The sequence below is a fragment of the Pocillopora damicornis genome, chromosome 7 (genome assembly GCF_964200805.1).
Source record: "Pocillopora damicornis chromosome 7, jaPocDami1.2, whole genome shotgun sequence".
Lineage (NCBI taxonomy): Eukaryota > Metazoa > Cnidaria > Anthozoa > Scleractinia > Pocilloporidae > Pocillopora > Pocillopora damicornis.
Window position 1 is genome coordinate 13,123,708 of NC_142676.1, and position 24,033 is coordinate 13,147,740.

A 24,033-nucleotide genomic window follows, 5' to 3' on the forward strand; every position below is an offset into this window, starting at 1 on the left:
AGATATACAAACTACGTAGGCATTATGTCAAATCTCTCTTGTGTATACCCCCCCTAGCCCCCAGAGTCATCAACGCATAATAAGTATTTCTTATTTTAAATTGGACATTAAGTTTATTGATTTGTGTTCTATATGTTTAACAAATAGATTCCAAGTTGCCGTGCGTCTGTTCAGTAATAGATCACAGAGGACGTCAAATAGCGATAGTCTTTAAACACACATCGGCAATTTCGATTACTTGGACAATAAAACCTGTTTCTTATACCTGTTTCTTATACCTGTTTTGTGCTGCGAAGTTAGGCGCGCAAATTTTTTCAATTTAATGCAAATTTGTGGGTGCAAGATAAGCTTCTAATTAAAAACCTCCAAACAATATCCCCAGGTGTTTCCTTTCCTTATTCTGCTCGGGGTTTCACTTCAGTATCAACCTGAGGTAAATCTGCGACTTTCATGGTTAACTTAGCCTATGTTGGGCTTGTTGTTGGCTGACAAGGGATGCTTAGGAAATCTAGTTTCGCTGTGACGTATTGTTGTTCACTGGAAAAATGGCGGAGTCTTCCTTAAATTGAAACAAATTAAGAGCAAGTAGAAGTCTCAAGTTCCTTTTAAGTTTAGTCATTTTGTTCAAACAGAAAAATAGAGTGTCCAACATTTTCCTTTTCTTTATCGGGTTGGAAGCAAAATATTACTTCCTACCATGAGGGATGTAGTCACAACAGTGAAGTGAGTTATTTTACACCCTTTAGAGAGTGGTGGAGTCTATTCATAGTATTCTAACATTTAAACTTAATATGCTTTATAAGTGTTATACAGAGAGGTGTCTATTTATGTCTATTTAAGTCCATAACATTTAGCAAGAAATTATTGTAAATGCATATAAATTAGAGGTTTGTTTCTGCTTTGGGCATCTTCATTTATTGTTGATTGCTTCACACACAATTGACACCATAATACCAGATTAAATTTCCACAAATATTCCCTAGCTTCATTCATTTAGTTAACAGTACACCATTAATTTTTGAAACTGAAAATTAAGTCAACAATTTCCTGAAGGCTGGCCTCCAAGTCAACCATGATTTGTGAGAGTTCACTTGGACAATTACCAGTAAGTAAATCTGTGTGGTTTTTCTGTAAGAGACAAAAAAATACACCATAATGATTATCTTGATTAATTCTCAAGGGGATCACAGTCAAACCTTTCTACTGTAGATACTGAACTGAATGACAGAGCAAAGTGTTTGTATTGGGGAGGTTTCAGTGTTATAAAGGTCACTACCATGACATCACTTTTAAGATGCCATAGTTACAAAAACTAACTACAGTGCAATGCCACATCTAAAAAAGTAATTTTAAGTTTCTGTAAATGATCTCAAATCCTTTAAACCCTAAGAGAGCCCACATCTAATTTCTCCCTACAGTAATACTGCTGAATGATTATTAAGATCGTATGAGAATGAAGGAAATGATTGCCAACCTAAGAAGGTTTCATGTAAAACAAATTCTCCTTGTCAGTACCAAGGGAAATGGAGAAGATGAATGCTGATGTTAGGATGTAAAGGTTTAATATCTTATAAATACAGTGAACATTAGTTAAAGTAAAATTTAATAGATTTTTCTGCCTTCAAAAGAAAGTCTGTAGTGTTGTTCAGGCAGCTTTTACAATTCTTAATTGATGAAAAATAAATGATAATTACTCTTTTTAAGGATGACAAAAACTGTCATAGCTCTTATTTGGTATCCTTTTCACTGTCAGTGATTAAAAATGACAATTAACAGTCAACTGAATCAACTACTGCTGTAGTGGTTTCCCCTGTGAAGTAGCATCTGAATAATTGAAGTTTTGTGAAAATAGATATAATTGGTAAATGAAAAAAGGGCCAGGCAGAGAACTGTCCATAATTGAGGAGAGTAGGAGAGGTGTCAATAGGAAGGGGTTCAATTATTTTGAAAACGTTATCTTTTATCTTTCTATCCATCACTAGAGCACAGGATGGTTGCTCATTGCTTGAGAGAAAACTTTTCTTAGTCATATGAAACTCCAATTCACTTACTTTGGCCTTTGTGATAAGCTGCTTGAGAGTAAGTTTAGCTGATGATAAAAGCTGTACTGCTTCAGCTTTATTCTCCTTGCAATGAGTCACTTGAATGTAAACTGCAAAAAATTCACCACCAAAAAAATTAGTTGAAACACAAAGGTATTGAGTCGAGTTTCCACTTCAAACAGTTAGTTGCAACTGGAAGTGCAGAGATGGTTTTCAGTTATTAGGTGAATTGTTTGTGGCTAGCTTCAGCCAAAACATAAAATTTGAGGACAGATTCACCCTGGAAACTGAGAGCAACTGAAAAGAAAGAATGACAGAGCACTCAAAAGTGTGTCCAAAAGTGAACCTCCATGTGTTCTTTATGCTAGGGTCATTATCCTACACTGACCTACATTCTCTCTTGGTTGGTTAGGTGACACCTGAGCTATCACATCAATAGAAAAGTTTAAAAATTTGGCTCACCTTGACTGAGCTTAAGAGTGAGTTCTGCTACTGCTTTAAACTGATTTACGTCAATCTCCCAGCCTGAAGCCTGGGTTCTGGTACGATGAGCCTTCACAAGGAAGTTTAGTGCCTGAGAAAATAAATTTAAATACATTATTAACCTCTGGAGCTTTGAAGCAATTATTACAACATTAGAGGGCAGAAGAGACATCTTAAAAATGTTTGCTTTTACTGATCCCTTTTTTATTCCAATTTTACTGCCTGGATTTAGCTTCTGCTCCCAGCTTCTTTCACGTGGTGCCACAGTAATTCATCAAGAATGAATTCACCATTCAGTTTGTTCACTGCTGTTTGACCCTTTGAGTGACTTGGTGATCTCATGGTCTACTCATGTTTTACCCTCCTCCTTCTTTTAATTCTCAAAAGATGTTTCCCCAAAGGTGAAAACTATTTCTAAAGCAAACTGTACAGGAACAAGTTCAATTGCAAGATGCCCTCAATCAATTTTACATTGTAGAGTTTTCACAGACCTTTTCTTTCTCTTCCTGAGACTCGCCATTCCAGTAGAGGTCAGAGTAGAGCTTCCACAATTCAGAATTGTTGGTTACCTTGGGCAGAACAAACCAGTGATCTATTAGATCAACAAACCCTTAAAGATCACCTTAAGAACAGTTTTTGACCTGATTATCAAATCGAGACAAATACTCTTGCTACCTGAGATGTTTGTCTTCCCATTAGTTCGAGCAGCTTCAGTTTAAGACAAGATGCTGAAAGTGAAACAATCATAGCTTATCATGTGTTCTTTGTTACTTTCCTCTTTTTTATCTACAGTAAGGAATTAGGGGCAGAACATCTAGAATCACATACAATTGAAAAGGAGTGACACAGTTGAAAGTTTGGATTCTTTGGATTTCTAAGTGCACCACACAAAGTAGCTTAACCAAAACCTACATGCTAGATAGTAGAAAGAGACAGTGGGATTGAATCACATTCATTCATTCATGTGCATCACTAATTAGATGGCAAGGTATTTTGGTAGTGTTTTGCAATTAGAAACCTTGGAGTAGAGGTTCAACCACAAGATGTGCTATCGACGAAGGGTCCAAATGTTTTTTTAAATTGGAAATAAGGGTTTCACAGAGGGTCTTTACCCACTGCAATGGCTGGAGGATGTTCTTAGTGGAAAAGAGGGCAAGCATCACAAGGTCCTGTCTTGAGCCTAGTCTGGTTATCCTGGACGTTCTCATTGATGGGACTTAATTCTTTACCGAGGAGATGAAACAAAGAGAGTTATAGTTACTACCATAGTTTACCTGTGTTTGATTGTAATATGAGACATCATAGTGAACACAACAATTACATCTGCAAGGAAAAAGTCCAGAAAGTAAAGATTATTACCTGGTTTTTCATGATTGTCCAAAGTTCCCTGGTTCACAGCATTCACCAGAATGCCCAATATCTAAAACAAAGACAAAACTAAAGTTAAAACCTCACCTTAGCATCTACCTTGGGGACAGAGTCCTAAATGTAACCTTTATTTGGACAGAGAGGTCTAATTTTTACACATTTTTTCAAACACTAAAACATTTTTAAAATTCTTAGCAGGCCATTGTAGAGACTGAGGTCATTTTGGGAAAATCTATAGGCCAATTTTATGTGAGAAATTGAAATGAAGGATGTGTGGACCATCTGCTGGACAAAATGCAGCTGGCTGTTCATGGAAGTTTGATTGTATAGTATTGCTGAACACATTAATTTACCAAAAACTGAAATTTTTTAGGCGTACTTAGAGGAAATTCCACACTAACCTCTGTATCACAGTACTTATCCCGCAGATCCATCATACGATGATATGCTGAAATTGCATCATTAAATGCACCAATGTCAACACTAACCTAAAACAGAAGTACATAACCTTGTTTATCTTTTGCTTCTCTTGTTCATTTACTCTAGAGGGACTTACACATTACTTCTCTTTTAAAAATGAGTTTTTTGCATGTTCATCACTAAGCATTTTTGCATGCATCAAAAGTTAAGTATGATAGTTCTTTGAGCAAAAATGTAAAACTAAAAAAAAAGAACAAAACATTGTAACTATGACAAACTGAGCAAATGAGACAGACTAAGATAGAGTGAAATAAACCTTCAAATGGTGAAGCATTAGGAAGAGTACATCTTTGCTCACTTAAAGTACATGTACTGTCATCACAGGTTTTTTAATGTATCAAAGAGTACTGTAGTTTTGTTGTTGTTTTAAATGCATTTAGCAAAGGAAGGACAAAGAAAACAACAAAATAAAAAAAAGAAAAGGAAAAGAAAAGAAAAATAGAGGGACAGAAATGTTCAATTAATTTACCACTAAGAAATTTTCCCACATGTGCCAGCTCTCATAATTCACTTTCAGACCTTCCTTGAGAGCAAGATGTGCTGGTGGTCTACAATTACAAAAAAAAAATTCAATCATGACATGATAGATTCACTATCAACTGTTATATTGTTCTTAATAATTGTAACATGTGAAATGGCCTTCCAAAGTCTCAATCCATCAAACCTTTCTCTCACTTAATTATACCTAATTATTGTTATTTTTCGGTTGTTTGTTAACTTATAGTTATTGGTTGGAAACAAGAATTGATGTGGCCTCCAAGGAGTGGCTTAATCATACTGACCCCAGTCTGCGCTGCATTATAAAGGGATTATGGAGACCACAGGCTGACATGTGGCTTAACCTGCATTTTTAAGGCTCTACATCTCATGTTGTTTTTGATGTTGCATGATTCTTATCAAGTGTTCACATCACTTACAATATCACAAAGCAAACAAAATTTCTTAACTTACTTCTGGCCTCTTTTGATGTAAACATTGGCAAGATTATTCCATGCCTCCCCATTCTGTGTAGATAATATTATCTTAGTAGATATACTTAGAAGCACAATTCAACTGCAACATAAAGCTATTTGAAAAATGATAAATGACTTTCTATTGGTAATCTCAAACATACCCCACCATCAAGTGACACACAACGATGGAATGCTTTGGAAGCGAGTTCTAAATTTTCTGCAGCCATTGCAGCACAACCAAGGGAAAACCATACTCCTTCCTAATTAGAGCCAAAATAAAATGTTATTGATCACAACTATATTGGTTTCTGTTGCTAAAAGCAAACAAACTGTTATTTGCTTCACCACAAAGCACTCCCTACACTTAGATGTATTCCACTTGAAGAAATAAGCACCCTGATTGGTTAAAAAACCTACATTTATCATACTGGTAAACACACAGTTTATTTCATAAAAGCAATAGACTGCATTTTTTATCTGTGGCATTGATTAAAGCTTCCCACAAAAAATAGTGTAATCAACTTGCAACATACCTGTAATGAGTTGATTGCCAGTGACTTCTGGAAGCATGGTATTGATTTGCAGTACTGAAAGTGTGACACACAACACTTCTTTTAATTTACACCTCATGTTAATTCCTCTGGTCCATCTGTGTTTTTCATCTGAACAACTCACACTTGAAAACATGACTAAAAGTATTCCAAAGAAACAGAGTAGGCTGGTTTACTAATGCTTTTTTTTTTAAGATCATTTTTATTCCTCCTCTTTCTCTGTGCCTGTGAGATAAAACTAATGCATTTAACTGCTCCTATATGTTGAGAGAAGAGAGAACTGCAAGGAAACATTTTAAGAATAATTAAGTATCAACCTCTTTAGCTCTTAAATGTAGATATCCCAGAGATCTTTGAGCTCTAGAATTGTGGTGCCCTGATAGTTCCCAGGCTTTCTCATAGCAAGTAGCATCCTGCAATGATAGATGTGATACAACACCTTCAAAAATTTCTGTTGACACACAAGTTTAGGCCTTTCACGACCCATCCATAAACAGGTTTTCGCCACAACTTTGGAAATTATCCCCCTTGCATTGACATAAGTTTAGTGCACTGTAACTATTGACATTGGAGGTATGTGCGAAGGGCTGCTAGTTAAAACCAGATGCTTTGGATCCACACTCAGTCTCACAGAGTTGCTTTGAGTGTGCACTGAGATTCAAATTTATCAGTATTTACCTCATTCTTTTGAGATCTCATGCTTTTCAAAGCACTGCTTGTGTTTTGTGTTGTATTTTTTTTCTTATCAAACTTTAAAAATAAAGGTAAATTACCATCATATCAGTACCTGACAAAATCCCCAAATAAACTATAATTTGCACATATTAAAAAAAAAGATAAATTGAAAGAAAATGAGGAAGGCCAAACAAAAGACAGATAAGAATTTCAGGGTCACCATGGAATAAAATGGATATCAAAGCCCAAGATCAGAAGAAGTGACTGTGGATGCCCACCCTAGCTGTGCTCCTTAGAGGAGTAAAAGGGGATAAGGAAAGAGTAAGCTCTACTTATGGCTAACAAGGCAAAAGTGACATATCCAAACTGCTGAATAAAATTGACAATACCACTATTACTATAATTACAAGTATTTCTGTATTATTTCTGTGTTACTGTACCTTTAATATATCACCTAAAACACACCATAACAGTGCAGTTTCCTTTACTTTAAGCTGATCTTTGATAAGAGTTTCTGCCTAGCAAGAAGGGCAAAGCAAAATATCAAATAACAAAAAGCATGACCCTGCTGAAAGAGTAAGCAGCCAAGCAAAAACATAGTACCTTGAAAAGTTTCAAAGTATGTTTGTCAGCAGAGCTCATGCAATACCGATGTAGGTTCCTATATTAAGGTGCACAATAAATATTCCTTACCTTTGCATACCACCCTAAGTTCTGATAACAAAAAACAACATTCTCCCAAGAATACAATCGTTGAAAAATTTCCAGCGCACTTTTCACCATACCCATATCAAGAAGTATTTGTGCCAAGTCTTTCTGAAGAAAGGAATTAGAAATAAATTTATTTACAAAGGTCAACTCCAAACCTTTTCTTTTGGTGGTATAAAAGTTTTTCACACTAAATTAGACCAGAGACATATAACCTAGAATGTGTGCTTCTGTTGTCAAGGTAAACATGAAAAGCTAGAGCCCATTTACTCCACCTAATGCACCTGTAGATTTTTGCCAACACAACAAAGAGTAAACAAGAGGAAGAAAGTGAGGTCCACCATATTAGTGCATCAAGGAACATGGCTGGTTTACTATCATGCTACACTGTATTAGTATCTAGACAAAATCCTTTCACCTGAAAATTCCACTTGGATGGAAAAGGCACACAATAAAACAAAGATTGCCTCTCCACAACCTGAAATGTTGGATGATAAATTACCAATAATATAACATGTAAATGAACTACCATGCTGGATAAGACCATGGGAAAAAATCAATTTACATCATGACAAGCATTAAAAATTGCCATTTACAGGGCAGTATCATATCAAGTTCCATGCAAAATAGAGGGAACATAACATCTATCTTAAAATATGTCGGGTGGTTCTATTGTGTTAAAAAGAAAAAATGAAGGGTGCTGTCATTGACTGGGTGTACAGAAACAAGATGTAAACACTCAAAGAATATTGACTGACCTTTGGAGAGGGATTTTCGATGGCGTCGACAAGAGTCTACATGAAAGAAAGTAAATATCAGTGTATTTAATCTTAAGTCATCCTTAATTTGAATACCCTGGCGGCAGTATATATGACACCTACTCACCTGTAACTGCATCATGGACCTCTCTATTCTCCTTTTGGAGTCCTTTTCCAATTTGCTTCTCATCAGTAATGCTGTCATCTGTACACACCAAGCCTTGGGATCACAGGTGACTGCCTACACAACAGAAAATAACCTATTGTAATTAATTTGCAAAATTTTCACTAAAATAATTTGAAATTATAGAGCTGACATGGGATCAGTTGAGTTTTCCAACAGTTACCCCTACATTGAATAATTTCAATACAATTACGATTACATGTATATATTGCAGTTGGCTGAAAAGGACATTTACAGTTTCTAAGATTAATTTCTGCTCTCTATCAGGAACTCTACTTACTAACAACTTCACATAAATGGAGTGTGTAGGGTGTCATGTGCCAGACACTCTGTGAGCTCTTATTAGAGCTTCCACTGTAATAAATTTTCAGTTAACGAGGGTAGTGTCCCTTCTTTATTATAATTTATTCTTAATGATAGAGACATTTTTTTATCCAAAAAAAATAATGATACTCCCTTCTTCTATATTTTTTTTGCCTCTTTCAGAAAAAATAGGCAGCAGAGAGAAGTAAAAGTTCACCTCCAAATATGCCAGTAAGGTTTCCTTGTCGAGTCTTTGAACAGCCTGACTCTTTTCATGTTCATAACTACAAATAATAACCACAAGGCAAGACACTATATAAGTCTCAATCAGTTGACAAGTTTAGGCCCTATTTCCTCAGCTCTTTCTTTTTTATACTCCAACAATAAAAATTGCTCACTTGCTTGTGAAAAGAAATGTGATGTGGTTCGACACCTGGGTTTGAAATAACTAACAAGAAAGCAACACCAAACATAGTCTTGCTTGAATCATTTTTGGCTAGTCAATTCTCCTGCACTACTTATCATACACTGCATTAAGTTTGACTCCATAAGAAATGAATATTAAGTGTGTTTTTAATTTTGTTGTTTGCAGCTTGTAACACTATCACTCTTCTATGAGGCATGCGGGAAAGACAACTTCTCAATCTAACACCTTCCATGCTCAAAGTACCATTTTAAGCTGCAGAGACCATTAAATTGAAGCTGGTTTTACACTTCTGCATTTTTTTTAAAGTGAGATCATGGCCTGAATCTTCTTAGGTTTGGAGCTTTGGTTCAGCTCTTTCATTTGTGCCCAACAATGCAAGTGAACATGATATTCTCAGCAACCAGCCCTTGTAAAGAATAATGAGGACCATGTCACTCTTCAATAGCAGAAGAATTAGAAGCTCCCATTCTAAACTTTGCTACATTTACATATTATTGACATTTCCAATGCATTTAGAAAAGTTCCCTTGCCTAGACTAAAGCATTCATCATCACCCTGCTTTATGGGAATTCACAAAACAATATCCACACTAAAGAATTTAATGACATGAAGTTACTTCTTAATTTTGTTAATACTGGCTGTGATGTCAAGCCATAACCAATTCAGGAATCACACTCATGCCTCTTACTGGCACACTGCTTGATAAAGACTCTGTTCCAAGCTAATAAATTTAGCCACAAGATTGACCCTTGGATCAAAGACAAAGTAGGCTCTTTAGAATCAACGTATAAAGAAGACATGTTACGTTAGTCCCAAAATGGCAGCCTGATCCAGTGGACTGAGAACAGTTCCATTCTTATTTTGAAGATCTTCATCTTTGAGTTGGATTTTATTCAGAATGGTATCATCAGCCAATGGAACATCCTGAAAGGAAAAAAGGAAGCATTAGTCAATGGAAAGACTTGCTAAAGAAATCTTAGTCAACAAGTTGTACTTGAAAAAAATCTTATTTGACTTTGATTTGATAATGATTAAAAAACTCATCTCAAAGGTAAACTGCAATTAACATGCAGTCATTAATGCCACATTAATGAAAAATTGAAGTTTTAATTAAAAAAGGCTTAACACTTTAAAATGCAAGTTTACAACAAACAGTGTGGCTTAAAGTTAGTAACTCTTCATATTGGCACTATCTTCTCTTACTAGGAACCCTGATTACAATCTGGCTGAAATTCCCAAATGTCCTTTTTTTTCTCAGGGAATTCCATTTTAGATGAAAGAATGCAATACCCAGCAACTGTTCCCACTTACTCTAGGAAGGTTTTCTTTATAACACATATCTGTAGATTTATCTGTAAGAATAAAATGTAAACTTTAAGTTTTGGTTAGTAATTTAAAAGTGCTACACGTTCTGTTTTAAGGTAGAAAATTGAGTTCTGAAAAAAAGTAACTACACTGGAGAGCTATTGTATAAAATAGGTAGTAACATGACCCAAGCATTAACTAAAAAACATGCTTGTTTTCTTATTACAGACTAGTAATACTTAATTTTCACCATATCTTCTGTTCCCTCACTTTTCAATAATATAAATCTTTCATTATAGAAGAAAGAACTCTAATAAGTTTGGAGAAGGAGACTTTTTCGGGTAACTTGTAGGTTAAAATGAAATGTTATTAAAAAAATGTGCAAGAACAGAAGATCTTTACTGCTGGCCTTCAAAGCAGGGTGTGTTTGGCAGCCAGGAGATGGCTCCTTAGCTTCAGAGGTAACATACCAAGCTATCCTTTTTTTTCTTCAAAAAAGTTTTCATTATTCAGTTATTAAATGACATTCATTTTTGTTATTCAGCGCAGAAACATGATATGGGAACACTTGGTATCCAGTTTCATCTTTACAATTTGTTATGAAATCAATTTTATTTGACCTGCAGATTGAAAATCAACTTGAGCCATGATCCTTGCAAGTGAGATGCAATTTAATGATTTTGAAATTGATTTCCTAACAAATTTTAACAGATTCCTCTACAGGAAAGAAGCCCCCTCTTAAGTGTGCCCCCCTTCCACCATGTGGCTTTGCTTTTTTTCCCCTCACTATATGAACAAATTTCCTTTCCTTAGGTTTCTTCTTCTCTTCCGTATACCAGTATATATGTGCACGCAGGCACTACTATAATGTCTCCTACGCCAGAAACCCTGTGATGGCGATTATTTCCCACTGGGAATTTAGACAAAATAACTTGTGAATTAATCACCAGTTGTACCTGAATCTGGGACTTTCCTAAGTCTGTATGCAAGTTTAAGGCAAAATTCAGTCATGCCTTACAGTACCTGTTGGAATGCCAGTGATGCTCTCATCTTTATGAACCAACACAATTAATTGAGAGCAATCTTTTTCTTGAAATCTTGTCCTTTTTCCAAGGGCACCTGATACAAAATAATGAAAATGCTAAAGATTCTTCTCCCTGATCATCAATTTAAAACAATCCACAAAAATGACATAGCAGTACTGTTGCATGTACCTGTAAGCTCAACTTGTAAACCTAAAATGGACTGAGCAGCTGTGAAATGTTCCTTGGATAAATGTGATATAGAAAAGAGGAGAAATTGTGGCAACTAAGTAAAATACTAGTAATAAGTTAAGTTGTTCAATCTAGTTCACAAAACCCTGTGTTTGTAGAATATGAAACAATGGACACTCTGAATGTCAATTGAAGCATTCATCCACATTCAATACAGAAGCATCCATTATGTATACATAGGTGAGTGGTAAATAAAGATAAATTTTTTTTTTCAAAAATTGTATTTTGTGCAAATCATTTCCTGCAGGATTTCTGTTTTCTCAATTAACCCTCCCATAAATACTGGGTTGGTTTACTGGATTCCACTGAATTTGGTAAAGTTAACATCCACAAGGCTGGGAGACCAAGACAAACTGAGGGACCATGAAAGGGAAATTTGACTCCCTGGAATACAGATCTTGACCACTTCAGGGTAGCCCCACTACATTACAGACTGCCCTCTCTACTACACAAACTAAATTTGCTCCACCCCTTTACTCTGAGTCCATATTAGGAGGTTCTACTGTACAATGTTAAAATTTATATCCTGCTTGAATTTCAAAGCCTTTATTAGGCATTTTGAAATTTTTTTTGTTCATTTTTCAATTAAATTCAAGACTGAAGTCAAAAAATAATTTCATTTGACTGTGAGATGACTGTTGGTATTGGATCAAGCCTATTCTACCACTGCTTCAAGAAAATTATTTCAGTGAAAAGTTATCAATACCCTGGCGCTTTTGGTGTCATAGTAATAAAGATACAAGTATCCAAATTCAAGGTGGATCTGGCTTGCAATGCTCCTAAAGAAAAATGTGTAGATTTATTGAAATAAATAAATAGTTTATAAAATGTATCCACACGTTAGTGCTCACTTATGTATCCTTAGAAAACTTAGCTTAACGTGGGAAACCCCACATACTACTATGTTTAGACAACATAAGATGCTAAAGCCCTTGGCCTTGACATTGTATTGTGTTGTTGGAAAGGGCAATTAACTCCCATAGAGCCTCTTTCCACCCAGGGCCATAAATAGGAAAAAACAGTCTGTCAAGGAAATCTAAAAATGCTGGAAATTAGGTGACCATCAGTATGATGGTCTGGTATCCTACTCAGGGGGGAGTAACAATAATACTATGCGCTGAAACTGATATTAGCTCTCACATGACAGACAGCCAACAAGAAGGGGTGGGAGCATAACATGGTGTATCTACTTACCCAAAACATCAATTTCCATGTTATATAGTATTAGTTACAAACTACCAGGAAAGCATCTTTTCAAAATTCTGAATCTATGTTACAATTTCTTTGGTTTATGTACATATATCTCAAGTTAAAAGACACTGACGCTTTACTAATAAGACAATATATGTACTTCATTGAACCTAAATATATAGTTACATCTATTCAGCACCTGCTTTGTTCTCCAGAAAGTAAGGTTGAGCTATCTTGAACTGCAAAATGTTAAAAATAGACAGTCATGGACTGCATGTGGCTACTGGCACGGCACAATTTTAATAGCATCAAAATTAACTAGAGGTGGTATAATGATGCTAGAAGGTGGTGTTGCAGAGTATTTGTCTCACATGCAAAACAGAAAACCTGTTGCATCCCACATAGTATAAGCACCCTGTTCCACAAGAGAAAGATAATTCAAGAATACAATGTCTAATTATTGACATTCAACCAATAATAAAATGGTAACAAAAATAATTATGAGTCGATGGATCCCACTTTGAAATTATTTTGAGATGTTTATCGTCTTTTGTGTCACTTTTGTGTTACTTTTACGTCATTTTCTACACAAAAAGAAAAACAGTTAAGAGGATCACCCAGAAAAACAGACAGATTAATTTAAAATTTTGTTTTTGGCTGAATTATACCTGTAATTTTTTTTTGGAAAATGAGGCCAAAATATTTGAGGCACATATTGGACTGTATTGTTAATCCTATCCACTCATGTTGTGTCTCACTTTTTAGGAAAATAAAGAACTCCTTTTTACTATTCAATAAGTTTGAGAAAACTGTTGAGGGAAAATTAAAATAAAAGGAGAATTCTGTACAACAAACCTTTATTCATCAACATGAAAATCTTATTCTTCATGAAATCATTTCTTTCATTTGAGAGTTGTCTCTGTACTGCTAGACATCTCAAGGCCCACAGGGAAGCAGTCTGAAAAAAAGTAGCAATGGGTAGAGACAGAATAAACACTTCAAATTAATGCCTTTAATGTACAACCTTCAAAGAATTCATCTTGAGGAATAGCCACATAGAGCAAATGTAGTCACTTTGTTTTGGTGGATTCTATGAATGACATACCCTCAATGAATCAGACAAATGGCAAGGAATAAAATACTGACTAAAATACTGGCCCCCATGCATCCCAAATGGACTACCATACAATAGACTGGACTAGCCCTTTGAGTCTTTTCCAAACTCTTGGTGCTGCTTATACACTGATGTTTACAGTAAATGGAACATCACGCAAACAAGACACCTTTCATCCCCACAAAAAGATAAGATATTCACCAAAGAGAATATGGATACATGTAAGCTTTTGTGCTGAAACCAGTTTGACTCCAATATCATCAGACTTAATTCAGTTAAATTTATCATGGGATAGTATCTGATGATACACTGAGTGACATCAAATTTTACCTGGCAGACAGTCAAAGACTCTTCAAAATCAACTAAGACTATCTTGGCAACCAACAGAAATAATAGACCTTCCATCAATGGATTATTAATGAACTGAAAAACCAAAGACAAATTGTTAGATTAACATAAAAACACTATAATCCTTAGCACATTATCTTTTGTCTCCAGATGTAGTCACTTTCAATCTGGAGCACAGTGTCTCAACAGCATGCTGCTAGTCTTCTTTGGGTGATTTGGTCAATTGGAAACATGGTAATTTGAGAAACACTATGCTCTGCAGTGGTGGGTTGCTTTTCAACAGCTGTGAGGGGTACATTTCAAAATATTTTTCCCATTACACAGCTCTCCCATTGTTGTGTTTGATCTTGGTCTTGGTCATGAATGTGAATTTCAGGAATTTCAATTCCACTACCCCAAGTACAGTAAAATGCTATGTGATTGGCCTTTTCCACTCTGCAATTGTCTAATAATAAATTCTTATCCACTGGATAAAGATTTATCCAGCAGATAATGTTATACACCTTTTTGAAACAGCCAAGGTCAGGTCAATAGGTTGAAAGGTGCAAGGTGCAAGGATGCAGTTACCTCTCCATCCTTGCTCAGTCTTGTTACAATTTGTTGATTAGAACAATCATGAGGCAGAATGGAAGATAAAGGATGTACTGGGCCAGTCCAGTTACACTGGATGAAAAGGTCTAAACATGCCACACCTGTAAAAAGGACCAGTGCATGTCTGCAGAAAAATAGAGTTTAAAAAATAATGTGATCAGTCTTGAATTCTTTGCTGCACATTATACCTTAGTTTATTACCTTTCAGGAAACTGAATATTTTTTAGACTGTGATTGACAATAGGTACATACAGTAGATTAGACACTGTATGGTTGTAAACAGAATAAAAGAAAAAAACTGAAAGATTACTAGACTGAAATAAACACTGAGTAAATAGAGTAGACAATGTAAGGTTGTAAACAAAATAAAAGAAAAATTACATGCATGTCGCGTTAAGTTTTGAATGACTGGTGGATTTATACAAAAATAATTAGATTACATAGAAGCTATATGATATATTATTCAAATACATTTTCCTCACAAGACACTACCTACAGAAAAATACACAAAAAGTTGATGTCACACGTACTAACAATAGCTCGATACATGTTGACATTATGTTTCATTTAAAGACAATAGTTTAGACAATGCTGCAGTTGTATTTTGCTGTTATATTCCCCTCTGGTTAAGCAGCAAGTGTCAAAACCTAAAAGACAGTTTTTCTATTCCATTCCAATTGAGATAGACCTTTTGGGGCTCAAAATGATAAGAGAATAATAATTTGAAAACAGTGAAAATTTAAGTGTCATTTATCTGCAGTTCAATTATATGATATTCTTATATTCATAGTTGTTCATTCATCACTACACAGGTTTATTAGAAACCAACAAAATGACCAGCTCCCAGTTGGCTAGTTAGCTCAATTGGTGGAGCACTGCACCAATATCGCAGAGGTGACATGAGTTCAACTCCCATAAAGGCCTTAATTTTTTCCAAGTCTTATTTTCAAGTGTTCAAGACTGCAAATATCACCTTTATCTTCATTAAATAATACTTAAAAGATTCATCAAAAGCCCTCTTGGAACTAACTTGTCTGTTATATAGGAATTGATCTTGCATGCTAGCAAATTACATATTAAATTACATATTAAATTAAAAAAAAAAAAACTCAGACCAATTACCCTCTGGAATTGATATTTTGCTAATAGAAAGCAGGGATACACGAATCTCCTTCACCAAGTAAAGAACAGTTCAGGGCAGAAGTTTATATCACTTTAAATCCTTTATCCCCTTAGGGTGACAAGCTTCTCATTCCACCTTACAGTATCATCCTTGAATAAAATATACAGAGCAGGGCCCAGTTGTTCGAAGGCCGATTGGTGCTACCCAAGATTCCCGGTTTCGTTATTTCTTTCTTCAAAAGCCTTTTTGGGAAAACATGTTCTCTCCTTTTAAGAATATCCAATCATCATAATGTAGACAAGACTAATTATTCTAAAATTTTCTTTGGAGCTTTCAGATATGAAATCAAGTTTCACACTTATCCTGGGTTATCATAATCCAGCTTTGAACAACCCGGCTCAGGAGAATAAAGGAAGCGATCACCAATTCAAAAACATTTCTCCTAATCAGTACCACAGGAAATGTAAAGAGAACAGTGTGGAGAATATGAATTTTACTGTTAAGGTATAAAGGGTTAATTTAAGACCCAAAACAAAAATAGAAAAAACCAGGAAAGATTTATTACTCGACGTTTCGGGGTCATCGTGACTCCATTATCAAGAGACTAGTTTAAAAACATGCAAATAAGGAAAGGTACAAGAATAGCATAAATTAGAATGAACGGCTTAAACAAACACCTTGGCGCGGATGGTATCCGTTTGCACGTTCAATGTTGGCTTACGCATGCGAATATACAACATTTCATTAACAAGGCAATCAAATTTGCCGTTACATTTCGCGACGACGTTAAATTGCTCGATCAAGCGTTCAGGCATTTCACTATTGTGTTGGAGGTGGTAGTGTTTGTAGATAGAAGATGATTTCCTTGTGTGCCCTTCTACGCGATCGTGTAAGTGACCACGAGTATAGCCCACATACCCTGCATCACACAGGTTACATTTAAATTCATAAACGATACATTGTTGGTTAACAATAGGGGGCTTAATTTTGTGTTGCTTAAGCTGTTGATCGAGCTTAGGGCTAACGAACACTGGTTGGACAGTCACGCTTAACTTCGAGCTTAGACTGTTCAGTTGTTGTTTAACATGATTAGCTGACGATTGGTCCTTGAAGGGTAACAATAATCTCACAATCTCCGATGGTACGTCTGGTGATGGACAGGGCTCTGCAGATGAAATCCTTCTCTCAACGAACCGCTTGATTGTAGTTTCAACCAGTGGCTTTGGGTATTTCAGGTTATGAAAAACCCTTCTAAGGCGGTCACATTCCTCGGAGAAGAAAGACCAGTTAGAAGATAATCGATAAGTGCGATCCACCATGGTGTTGACTAGGCTGCGCTTGTACTTAATGTCAACATGACTCTGGAAATGCAGAAGGAGACCCGTGTTGGTTCTTTTGGTGTAGACCTTGGTCTCAATCTTTGGTGCACGGTTAAGCAGTTCAGTTCCTAGAAAGGGAAGGGATCCTTCCCGTTCGACTTCCATGGTAAACTGGAGGGAGGGATGGGTAGAGTTAAGGGTGTCTAGAAACTGGCCAGCGGTCACCCTATCAGGCATTACGGTCAGGGTGTCATCGACGTACCTCCGGTAATAGCGCGGAAGTTGACCGTGTTGTTCGAGGTTTTCCTCAATCGAGCACATGAAGACGTTAGCCAGCAACGGTCCAAGGGGAGAACCCATAGCGACTCCATCTGTCTGCTCATATAAAGCACCGTCAAACTGGAAAAGCTGGTTTTTCGTAGCTGCTCGGGGGAGGTCGATTAGGTCCGCTTTAGAGATGTTCAAGCTGTGCGTCTCGTTGAACCAATCCTGGGCAAAGGCTTTTTCAGCTAAGATCTGTATTGTTTCCTCCAAGGGTACATTTGTAAACAATGAGGTGACGTCATAGGAAACTAAAATTTCGCCGTTCTTGATCTCGAAGCCTCGTACTTCATCAGCAAAGCGGAATGTGTCTGTCACTGTATATTGGTTGCACGACAGGGGTTTCAATTTGTCGTCAAGCCATTTCGCTAGCGAGTAATTGTAGGTGTTAGTAGCAGAGAGTATTGGCCGCACGGCCAACTGTTCTTTATGTGTCTTCGGCAAGCCATACAAGTGTGCGAGTCTGGACCCTTTCGGGCGGAGAGCGTCAACAATGGATTTCGGTAGAATCTTTCGAACGAGAGTTTCCAACTCCCTTTCTTTCTGAAGGAGAGGGTGGTAATACTTAGGAGGTCGTCCTCTGGTTCTCGGTCTCTCCGAGTCGACGAATCGGAATTTGCTGGTATCGTTTATTGACGCTTCGGATAGTAGGCGAAGATATTCTGATTTATCCATAACAACAACACCAGACCCTTTATCCGGTTTTGTGACAACAATGTCATTGCGTTTTTTCAGATCTTCAATAGCTTGCAAGAGGGCTTTAGGAGGTTTTGGGCTACTCCTATTAATATACTCTAGCGCAACAGATCGTAAGGTTGCGGCTGCTAGTTCGCGTAAATTCTCGTTTGGTAGATGCCGTTCAAGGTTCCAGTATGCTTTCTCGAAGCTTGCCTTGATCTCAACTGGAGACACTCTTTGCGTGATCGCAAATTTCAGGCCACGACAGAGAATCAATTTTTGGAAGAACGATAGCTCGTAAGAGGAAATATTCAGGATGTGTTCGTCGACGTCAGTTTCTCTGTAGAGAAGCCTTGAGATCTTTCGAGTGTGAGTGTTCGTAACTTCAAGTTGGAGTTTATTCCGAAGCATAGTGATGGTTCGTAAGATGCACATATAGCGGAATAGTGAACAGGTCTGACGGATTTCATCATAGATGCCATTGATTTCCTCTCGAAGTACCATACTCTCCTGTATTCTTACTCTGAGCTCCTCGAAGGATCCCTTCCCTTTCTAGGAACTGAACTGCTTAACTGTGCACCAAAGATTGAGACCAAGGTCTACACCAAAAGAACCAACACGGGTCTCCTTCTGCATTTCCAGAGTCATGTTGACATTAAGTACAAGCGCAGCCTAGTCAACACCATGGTGGATCGCGCTTATCGATTATCTTCTAACTGGTCTTTCTTCTCCGAGGAATGTGACCGCCTTAGAAGGGTTTTTCATAACCTGAAATACCCAAAGCCACTGGTTGAAACTACAATCAAGCGGTTCGTTGAGAGAAGGATTTCATCTGCAGAGCCCTGTCCATCACCAGACGTACCATCGGAGATTGTGAGATTATTGTTACCCTTCAAGGACCAATCGTCAGCTAATCATGTTAAACAACAACTGAACAGTCTAAGCTCGAAGTTAAGCGTGACTGTCCAACCAGTGTTCGTTAGCCCTAAGCTCGATCAACAGCTTAAGCAACACGAAATTAAGCCCCCTATTGTTAACCAACAATGTATCGTTTATGAATTTAAATGTAACCTGTGTGATGCAGGGTATGTGGGCTATATTCGTGGTCACTTACACGATCGCGTAGAAGGGCACACAAGGAAATCATCTTCTATCTACAAACACTACCACCTCCAACACAATAGTGAAATGCCTGAACGCTTGATCGAGCAATTTAACGTCATCGCGAAATGTAACGGCAAATTTGATTGCCTTGTTAATGAAATGTTGTATATTCGCATGCGTAAGCCAACATTGAACGTGCAAACGGATTCCATCCGCGCCAAGGTGTTTGTTTAAGCCGTTCATTCTAATTTATGCTATTCTTGTACCTTTCCTTATTTGCATGTTTTTAAACTAGTCTCTTGATAATGGAGTCACGATGACCCCGAAACGTCGAGTAATAAATCTTTCCTGGTTTTTTCTATGCCTTTGCTTTAGCAAATCCCTGCTGATCAAAACAAAAATAGTGAAAAATTAATTGAAAACTTTCTGAACAACCACATAAAATGGTTGCCAGTCTGGCAAATTCTTTGAAAATTCAGTTTCCAGAATGTTTGCAAGTTGCCACAGCAACCATAACAGTTACAACTTAGAGAGCTGTAAAAAACATCACTAACCTTACTAGTGAGTCATCTTGTAAAAGAAGAGTGGTCTCCTGGATCAGCTGTTTATTTTCTGGTTGTAAAATAATAACAATGTTGTTGGTCTTGAATCTCACTTTCATAACCCTATGAGCTTGGTATCTACCCCTGTATCTGACCTAATCAAAACTAAATCAAAATTCTCCATTGTGATTAGTCATTGCTTGCCAAATTTGAGCATTAATAGGACATTGTATGCATTATACTTCACAATTGGACAATGCATATCATGTGCACATGCTGTTGTCATACATTTTGCTGAGTTACCTGTTGTTTTTTTCCATGAAATATAGGGATGGCTAGTATGTTTCTTAAATTTTGTCACAGTTTTGATTAATTGGTAACAGGACTTCCAGTTGTTGAATTCTTCCTGTAATCATACTCAAGATTCACAAATCCAACTCCTGCAATTTTATTATCACTCACATGATTACAGACCGAATAAGAATACACTCAGTCCTTCTAAAATTGCAAGGGTGCCATTTCTTTTAAAATCTTATTTCAGCATCATTCACCAGAATACCATGACAAATCATTTATAAATACATGTATTGGGTAACACAGGACCATGTTTTAAGTTCTAATGACTTGCGTTCTTGCTGAGATGGCAAGGTACATGTCTGGATTGGGTAACCAGACATTTTGCACAAAAGACTTTTCACACAAGTCTTTTAGCACAAGTTTCGGACCGTTCGCACAATTCTTACTGGTCATTCCGCACAATAATTATAACTGAGAAACATCAATATAAAAGGGTATACTGATCGATACTGATAAGACATTTCACCTTCACAAGATCCAATGGTGAGGACGTAGACATTTATTTACGTAATAACTTCAACTAGATTGAAACACTTGTGAACACGATCACTATTCTTACTTGAAGAAAGGAAAGGTACAAATCTCTCTCTCCATGAAAATGTAAAGAACTCTCTATTCAAATGACTACTTCTATAACTTTTCCTTCGTTGAATGAAAAATCTTTTAGTTTTGACAGTATCATCCACTACAAATATGCAAACATGATGACCCATGCTAAGGACACCATGTTGATTTCGAAACTAATAGTCACTACTCTTCCCTCCTTGTTTGATCGTCTTCAAACAGTATGTTCTATTGATCTATAAGAGTTTCAAATAAAGCTATTGAAAACTTGCTTCCTATATCTTTGTTATGTAATGAAAATTAAGCATACCGGTAATAAAAGATTATATGCTCGCTGTTCGATAAGTAATCATATAAGCTTAAGATCAAAACAAATTAAGAAATCTAGATGTAATATAGCTTATATGAATGTAGGAAAGGGCTAAATTTCTACGAGTCTTGACTGAGTAGTGAGTTAAAATATGCATGATTTGTCGGGTAATGTGGTGTGAACTTGAATTTTATATATTTAAAGATATTTTATAAATAGGTCTTTTGTCCTTTTAAATAAAAAGTGAAACAGTTTGCAGGTTTTTACTTTGACTTCAGAGGAGGGAGGATTGGTGACAATTACTTTCAAAATCAACATGGCATTCTTAGCGTTGGGTTGTCATTTACATTTGTATGTTTGTAGTGGATGATGTGCTGTCAAAACTAAAAGGTTTTTCGTTTAACAAAGGAAAAGTAATAGAAGTAATCGTTCAAATAGGGAGTTCTTTATGTTTTCATAGGAAGAAAGATTTGTTCCTCTCTTGAAGTAAGAAATAGTGATCATGTTCACAAGCATTTTGATCTAGTTGAAGTTATTATGTAAATAAATGTCTACGTTCTTGCCGTTGGACCTTATTGAAAGTGACATGTGAAGGTGAAATGTCTTATCAGTATCAATTAGTATACCTTTTATGCTGATGTTTCTCACTCATAATTATTGCGCGAAATGACCACTAAGAATTGTGTGAACAGTCCAAAACTTGTGCTAAAAGACTTGTGCGAAAAGTCTTTTGTGCGAAATGTCCTGTATTCCTGGATTGCAGTAAGTGCCACAAAGATGTTGTACCATGAAATTCCTTGTACTTTTCAGTTTCATATTTTTTTCCTAGAGTCCTCAAATAAACCCAACCACCAAGTCTAAATTGAGTAAAACATTTATTCAAAGATAGCATTGACAATTACTTTAAATTTTACTCCCATCTGTAGAATTGAATTTAAGACAGCCCTTGTGCAATTAGAGCAGCACTAAATCAACTTGTTCAGGGCCTGTTTACATGGAGATAGAGGACCCCAGGTAAATGAAGTAACCTGCTCAGCTGTGGGGGAGAAAGAGCCTGTGTTTATATATAATGTTACAACCATGCGATTCCAGGTAAAGTTTCTTGAGGTTGTTGTTACACCTGCAATTAGGGAGTATAAGATATCACCCCAGCAACATGGTAGCTGACAACTGCTGCTACCAAGTCTTTTTATCAGCTATGAGTAATTCGTTCTTATTGTTGTTTTGGAAATAGGCTTTTTATACTTCTTATGATGTTTTAAATTTTTTCCTGGTTAGTGTTTGTGTATTTTTTTTCTTAAGGGCACAGTTAATTTGGAGCCTTTTTTAGGTCACCACTCACACTATTTGTGTCCTGCACCTTTGTCTCTCTTTCTTGTGACCCCTTCAAATTTATTTTTCCTCCTAGTCTTATTTTAACATTGTGATCATAGTGAAAGAAATTAAATAAATAAATGTGTTTAAACCATTTCTGATGACTTCACTTGGTGTTTTAATGTTTTCGTTCTGTATAGGATGGCTGAGAAATGTACAAAGTTTTAGGGCACAAGTGTTTCACTATAATTTAGCTAATTTGACCTTTTGTCACATGAATGCAACCCTGGCTGGGCAGGTCACCCCACCTTAAGACATTTACATGGCAAATGATAACCCAGGTTGACAGGTTTAGCTTACAGTATTTTAGATTGTAAATAGTTGTGAGGGCCACAAGTTTATTAGCCTTTGGCTATTAAGTGCCACCCTCTTTAAATTAAGGCTTTATTATTATTATTATTATTATTAGGTTACCCTATCCAACAAACAGGGGAACCCACTTAAGCATGTTCCCACCTATCATGTAAACATGACCATGATAAAATAAGAGATTATATGGATAGGTGGGTTACCTTTTCTAGGCGGGTTACCTCATCTAGGCAGGTTACCTCACCTACCTGAGGTTCACCATTCCCATGTAAACAGGTCCTCAATGGGTCTGATACAGTAATATGATGCTACTAGCATATAATTGAGGCAACACTCTGAGTTAGAAATCAAGTCAAAAGTCTGAAATCTCTGAAAACATAATCAAATTAACTTACACCTGATGGAAAGAAAAAAGTGCTAGGTGTATAAGGAATCAGCTATCATTTGGAGAGGGTTGGTGCAAATGGAAGATAATCAAGTTAAAATTTTCTTAATTCTCCTTTGGTGAGAGACAATTATTTCTTACTCTCTCATCTTCCTCCTCCTAATGCTCACTCCATTATAAAACTATTCATGTATGAATTTGTATTGCTTACTTACCTCCATATGTAAAGAGCATAGGCTCTCTGACTATATGCAGTAACTCCCCCCCGTTTAAATGAGGACCAATTCGTAAATGGCAAAACAAAAAATTTTCATCTTGAAAACAAGGTTCATATCAATCTGCCGATCATCAACCAACCAAGTCCTATGATTTACCTGTAGTAGCCGCTGCAGTAAGTAGTAGGCTTTGAGCAGTTTTCTGTTGCAAGGCCTTCAAATATTCTCCTCTACATATGCAAGCAACGATGACCCTCAACTCTTCCACATCATCTGGAATATCATCAGCTACAATAAAAGGAAATTCTCATGAACATAACAGGTATTGCACACAAATAAAAGTATAAAGAAAAACTTCCCTTACGTTTGTTTTCGAAATCACAGAGGTAGTCAAATCGTTATCTCACCTAATTCAGTGATACTTTGCTCTAGAGAATCAATTAACGTAATTATCTTCTCTTCGTCCCTTTCAAAGACTGCCTTTTCTAAACTGTGAAGAATCTCAATTGCATTCGTAGCCATTTCTCTGTAAATGTACCATTCACTTTCCACAAGCCGAGCACGTTTTCAAATCCAACTCCATACCTCCCCTCCTTATCCCACTCCCCTCCCGGTGAGGGAACGTCAAAGTTGTCTATGATCGATTAGACCTACAGAGCAAAGACTGGGACTAGACC

General features: G+C 36.5%; 2 protein-coding genes across 4 annotated transcripts; both read right to left on the reverse strand.

Annotated features, from left to right (window-relative positions):
- Positions 1–888: 888 nt before the first annotated feature.
- LOC113668970 (tetratricopeptide repeat protein 27) lies at positions 889–23,979 on the reverse strand. Of its 2 annotated transcripts, XM_027184954.2 has the most exons (30): positions 23,764–23,979; positions 23,516–23,644; positions 19,855–19,912; positions 14,732–14,879; positions 14,147–14,239; positions 13,558–13,660; positions 12,902–12,941; positions 12,218–12,290; positions 11,452–11,503; positions 11,261–11,356; positions 10,244–10,284; positions 9,738–9,856; positions 8,723–8,789; positions 8,146–8,259; positions 8,019–8,054; positions 7,679–7,738; positions 7,246–7,368; positions 6,993–7,070; positions 6,195–6,290; positions 5,860–5,913; positions 5,488–5,586; positions 5,325–5,377; positions 4,843–4,921; positions 4,295–4,381; positions 3,885–3,945; positions 3,201–3,253; positions 3,017–3,094; positions 2,505–2,616; positions 2,052–2,152; positions 889–1,128 (listed from the first exon to the last, which is right to left on the reverse strand). In XM_027184954.2, the coding sequence occupies exons 1-30, from the start codon at positions 23,876–23,878 to the stop codon at positions 1,012–1,014; spliced, it is 2,535 nt and encodes an 844-aa protein (XP_027040755.2). In that variant the 5' UTR covers positions 23,879–23,979; the 3' UTR covers positions 889–1,011. The 2 variants fall into 2 exon arrangements, with proteins under 2 accessions (XP_027040755.2, XP_027040757.2); XM_027184956.2 differs by lacking the exon at positions 889–1,128 and having other exon boundaries at positions 2,554–2,616.
- On the reverse strand, positions 16,418–19,656 carry LOC149042668 (uncharacterized). 2 transcript variants are annotated; one of them, XM_089212697.1, is made up of 2 exons: positions 19,461–19,656; positions 16,418–18,165 (listed from the first exon to the last, which is right to left on the reverse strand). In XM_089212697.1, the coding sequence occupies exons 1-2, from the start codon at positions 19,510–19,512 to the stop codon at positions 16,544–16,546; spliced, it is 1,674 nt and encodes a 557-aa protein (XP_089068823.1). In that variant the 5' UTR covers positions 19,513–19,656; the 3' UTR covers positions 16,418–16,543. The 2 variants fall into 2 exon arrangements, with proteins under 2 accessions (XP_089068823.1, XP_089068822.1); XM_089212696.1 differs by lacking the exon at positions 19,461–19,656 and having other exon boundaries at positions 16,418–18,772.
- Positions 23,980–24,033: the final 54 nt, after the last annotated feature.

Excerpts from the sequence above, each read along its gene's own strand:
- LOC149042668 (XM_089212696.1), bottom strand. The coding sequence starts at position 18,700 with ATGGTACTTCGAGAGGAAATCAATGGCATCTATGATGAAATCCGTCAG.
- LOC113668970 (XM_027184954.2), bottom strand. The coding sequence starts at position 23,878 with ATGGCTACGAATGCAATTGAGATTCTTCACAGTTTAGAAAAGGCAGTC. Across the intron at positions 7,739-8,018 it reads TCGAAAATCCCTCTCCAAAG|GTTGTGGAGAGGCAATCTTT; the intron begins GTCAGTCAATAT and ends CCAACATTTCAG. Across the intron at positions 7,071-7,245 it reads ACTTAGGGTGGTATGCAAAG|GCAGAAACTCTTATCAAAGA; the intron begins GTAAGGAATATT and ends CCTTCTTGCTAG.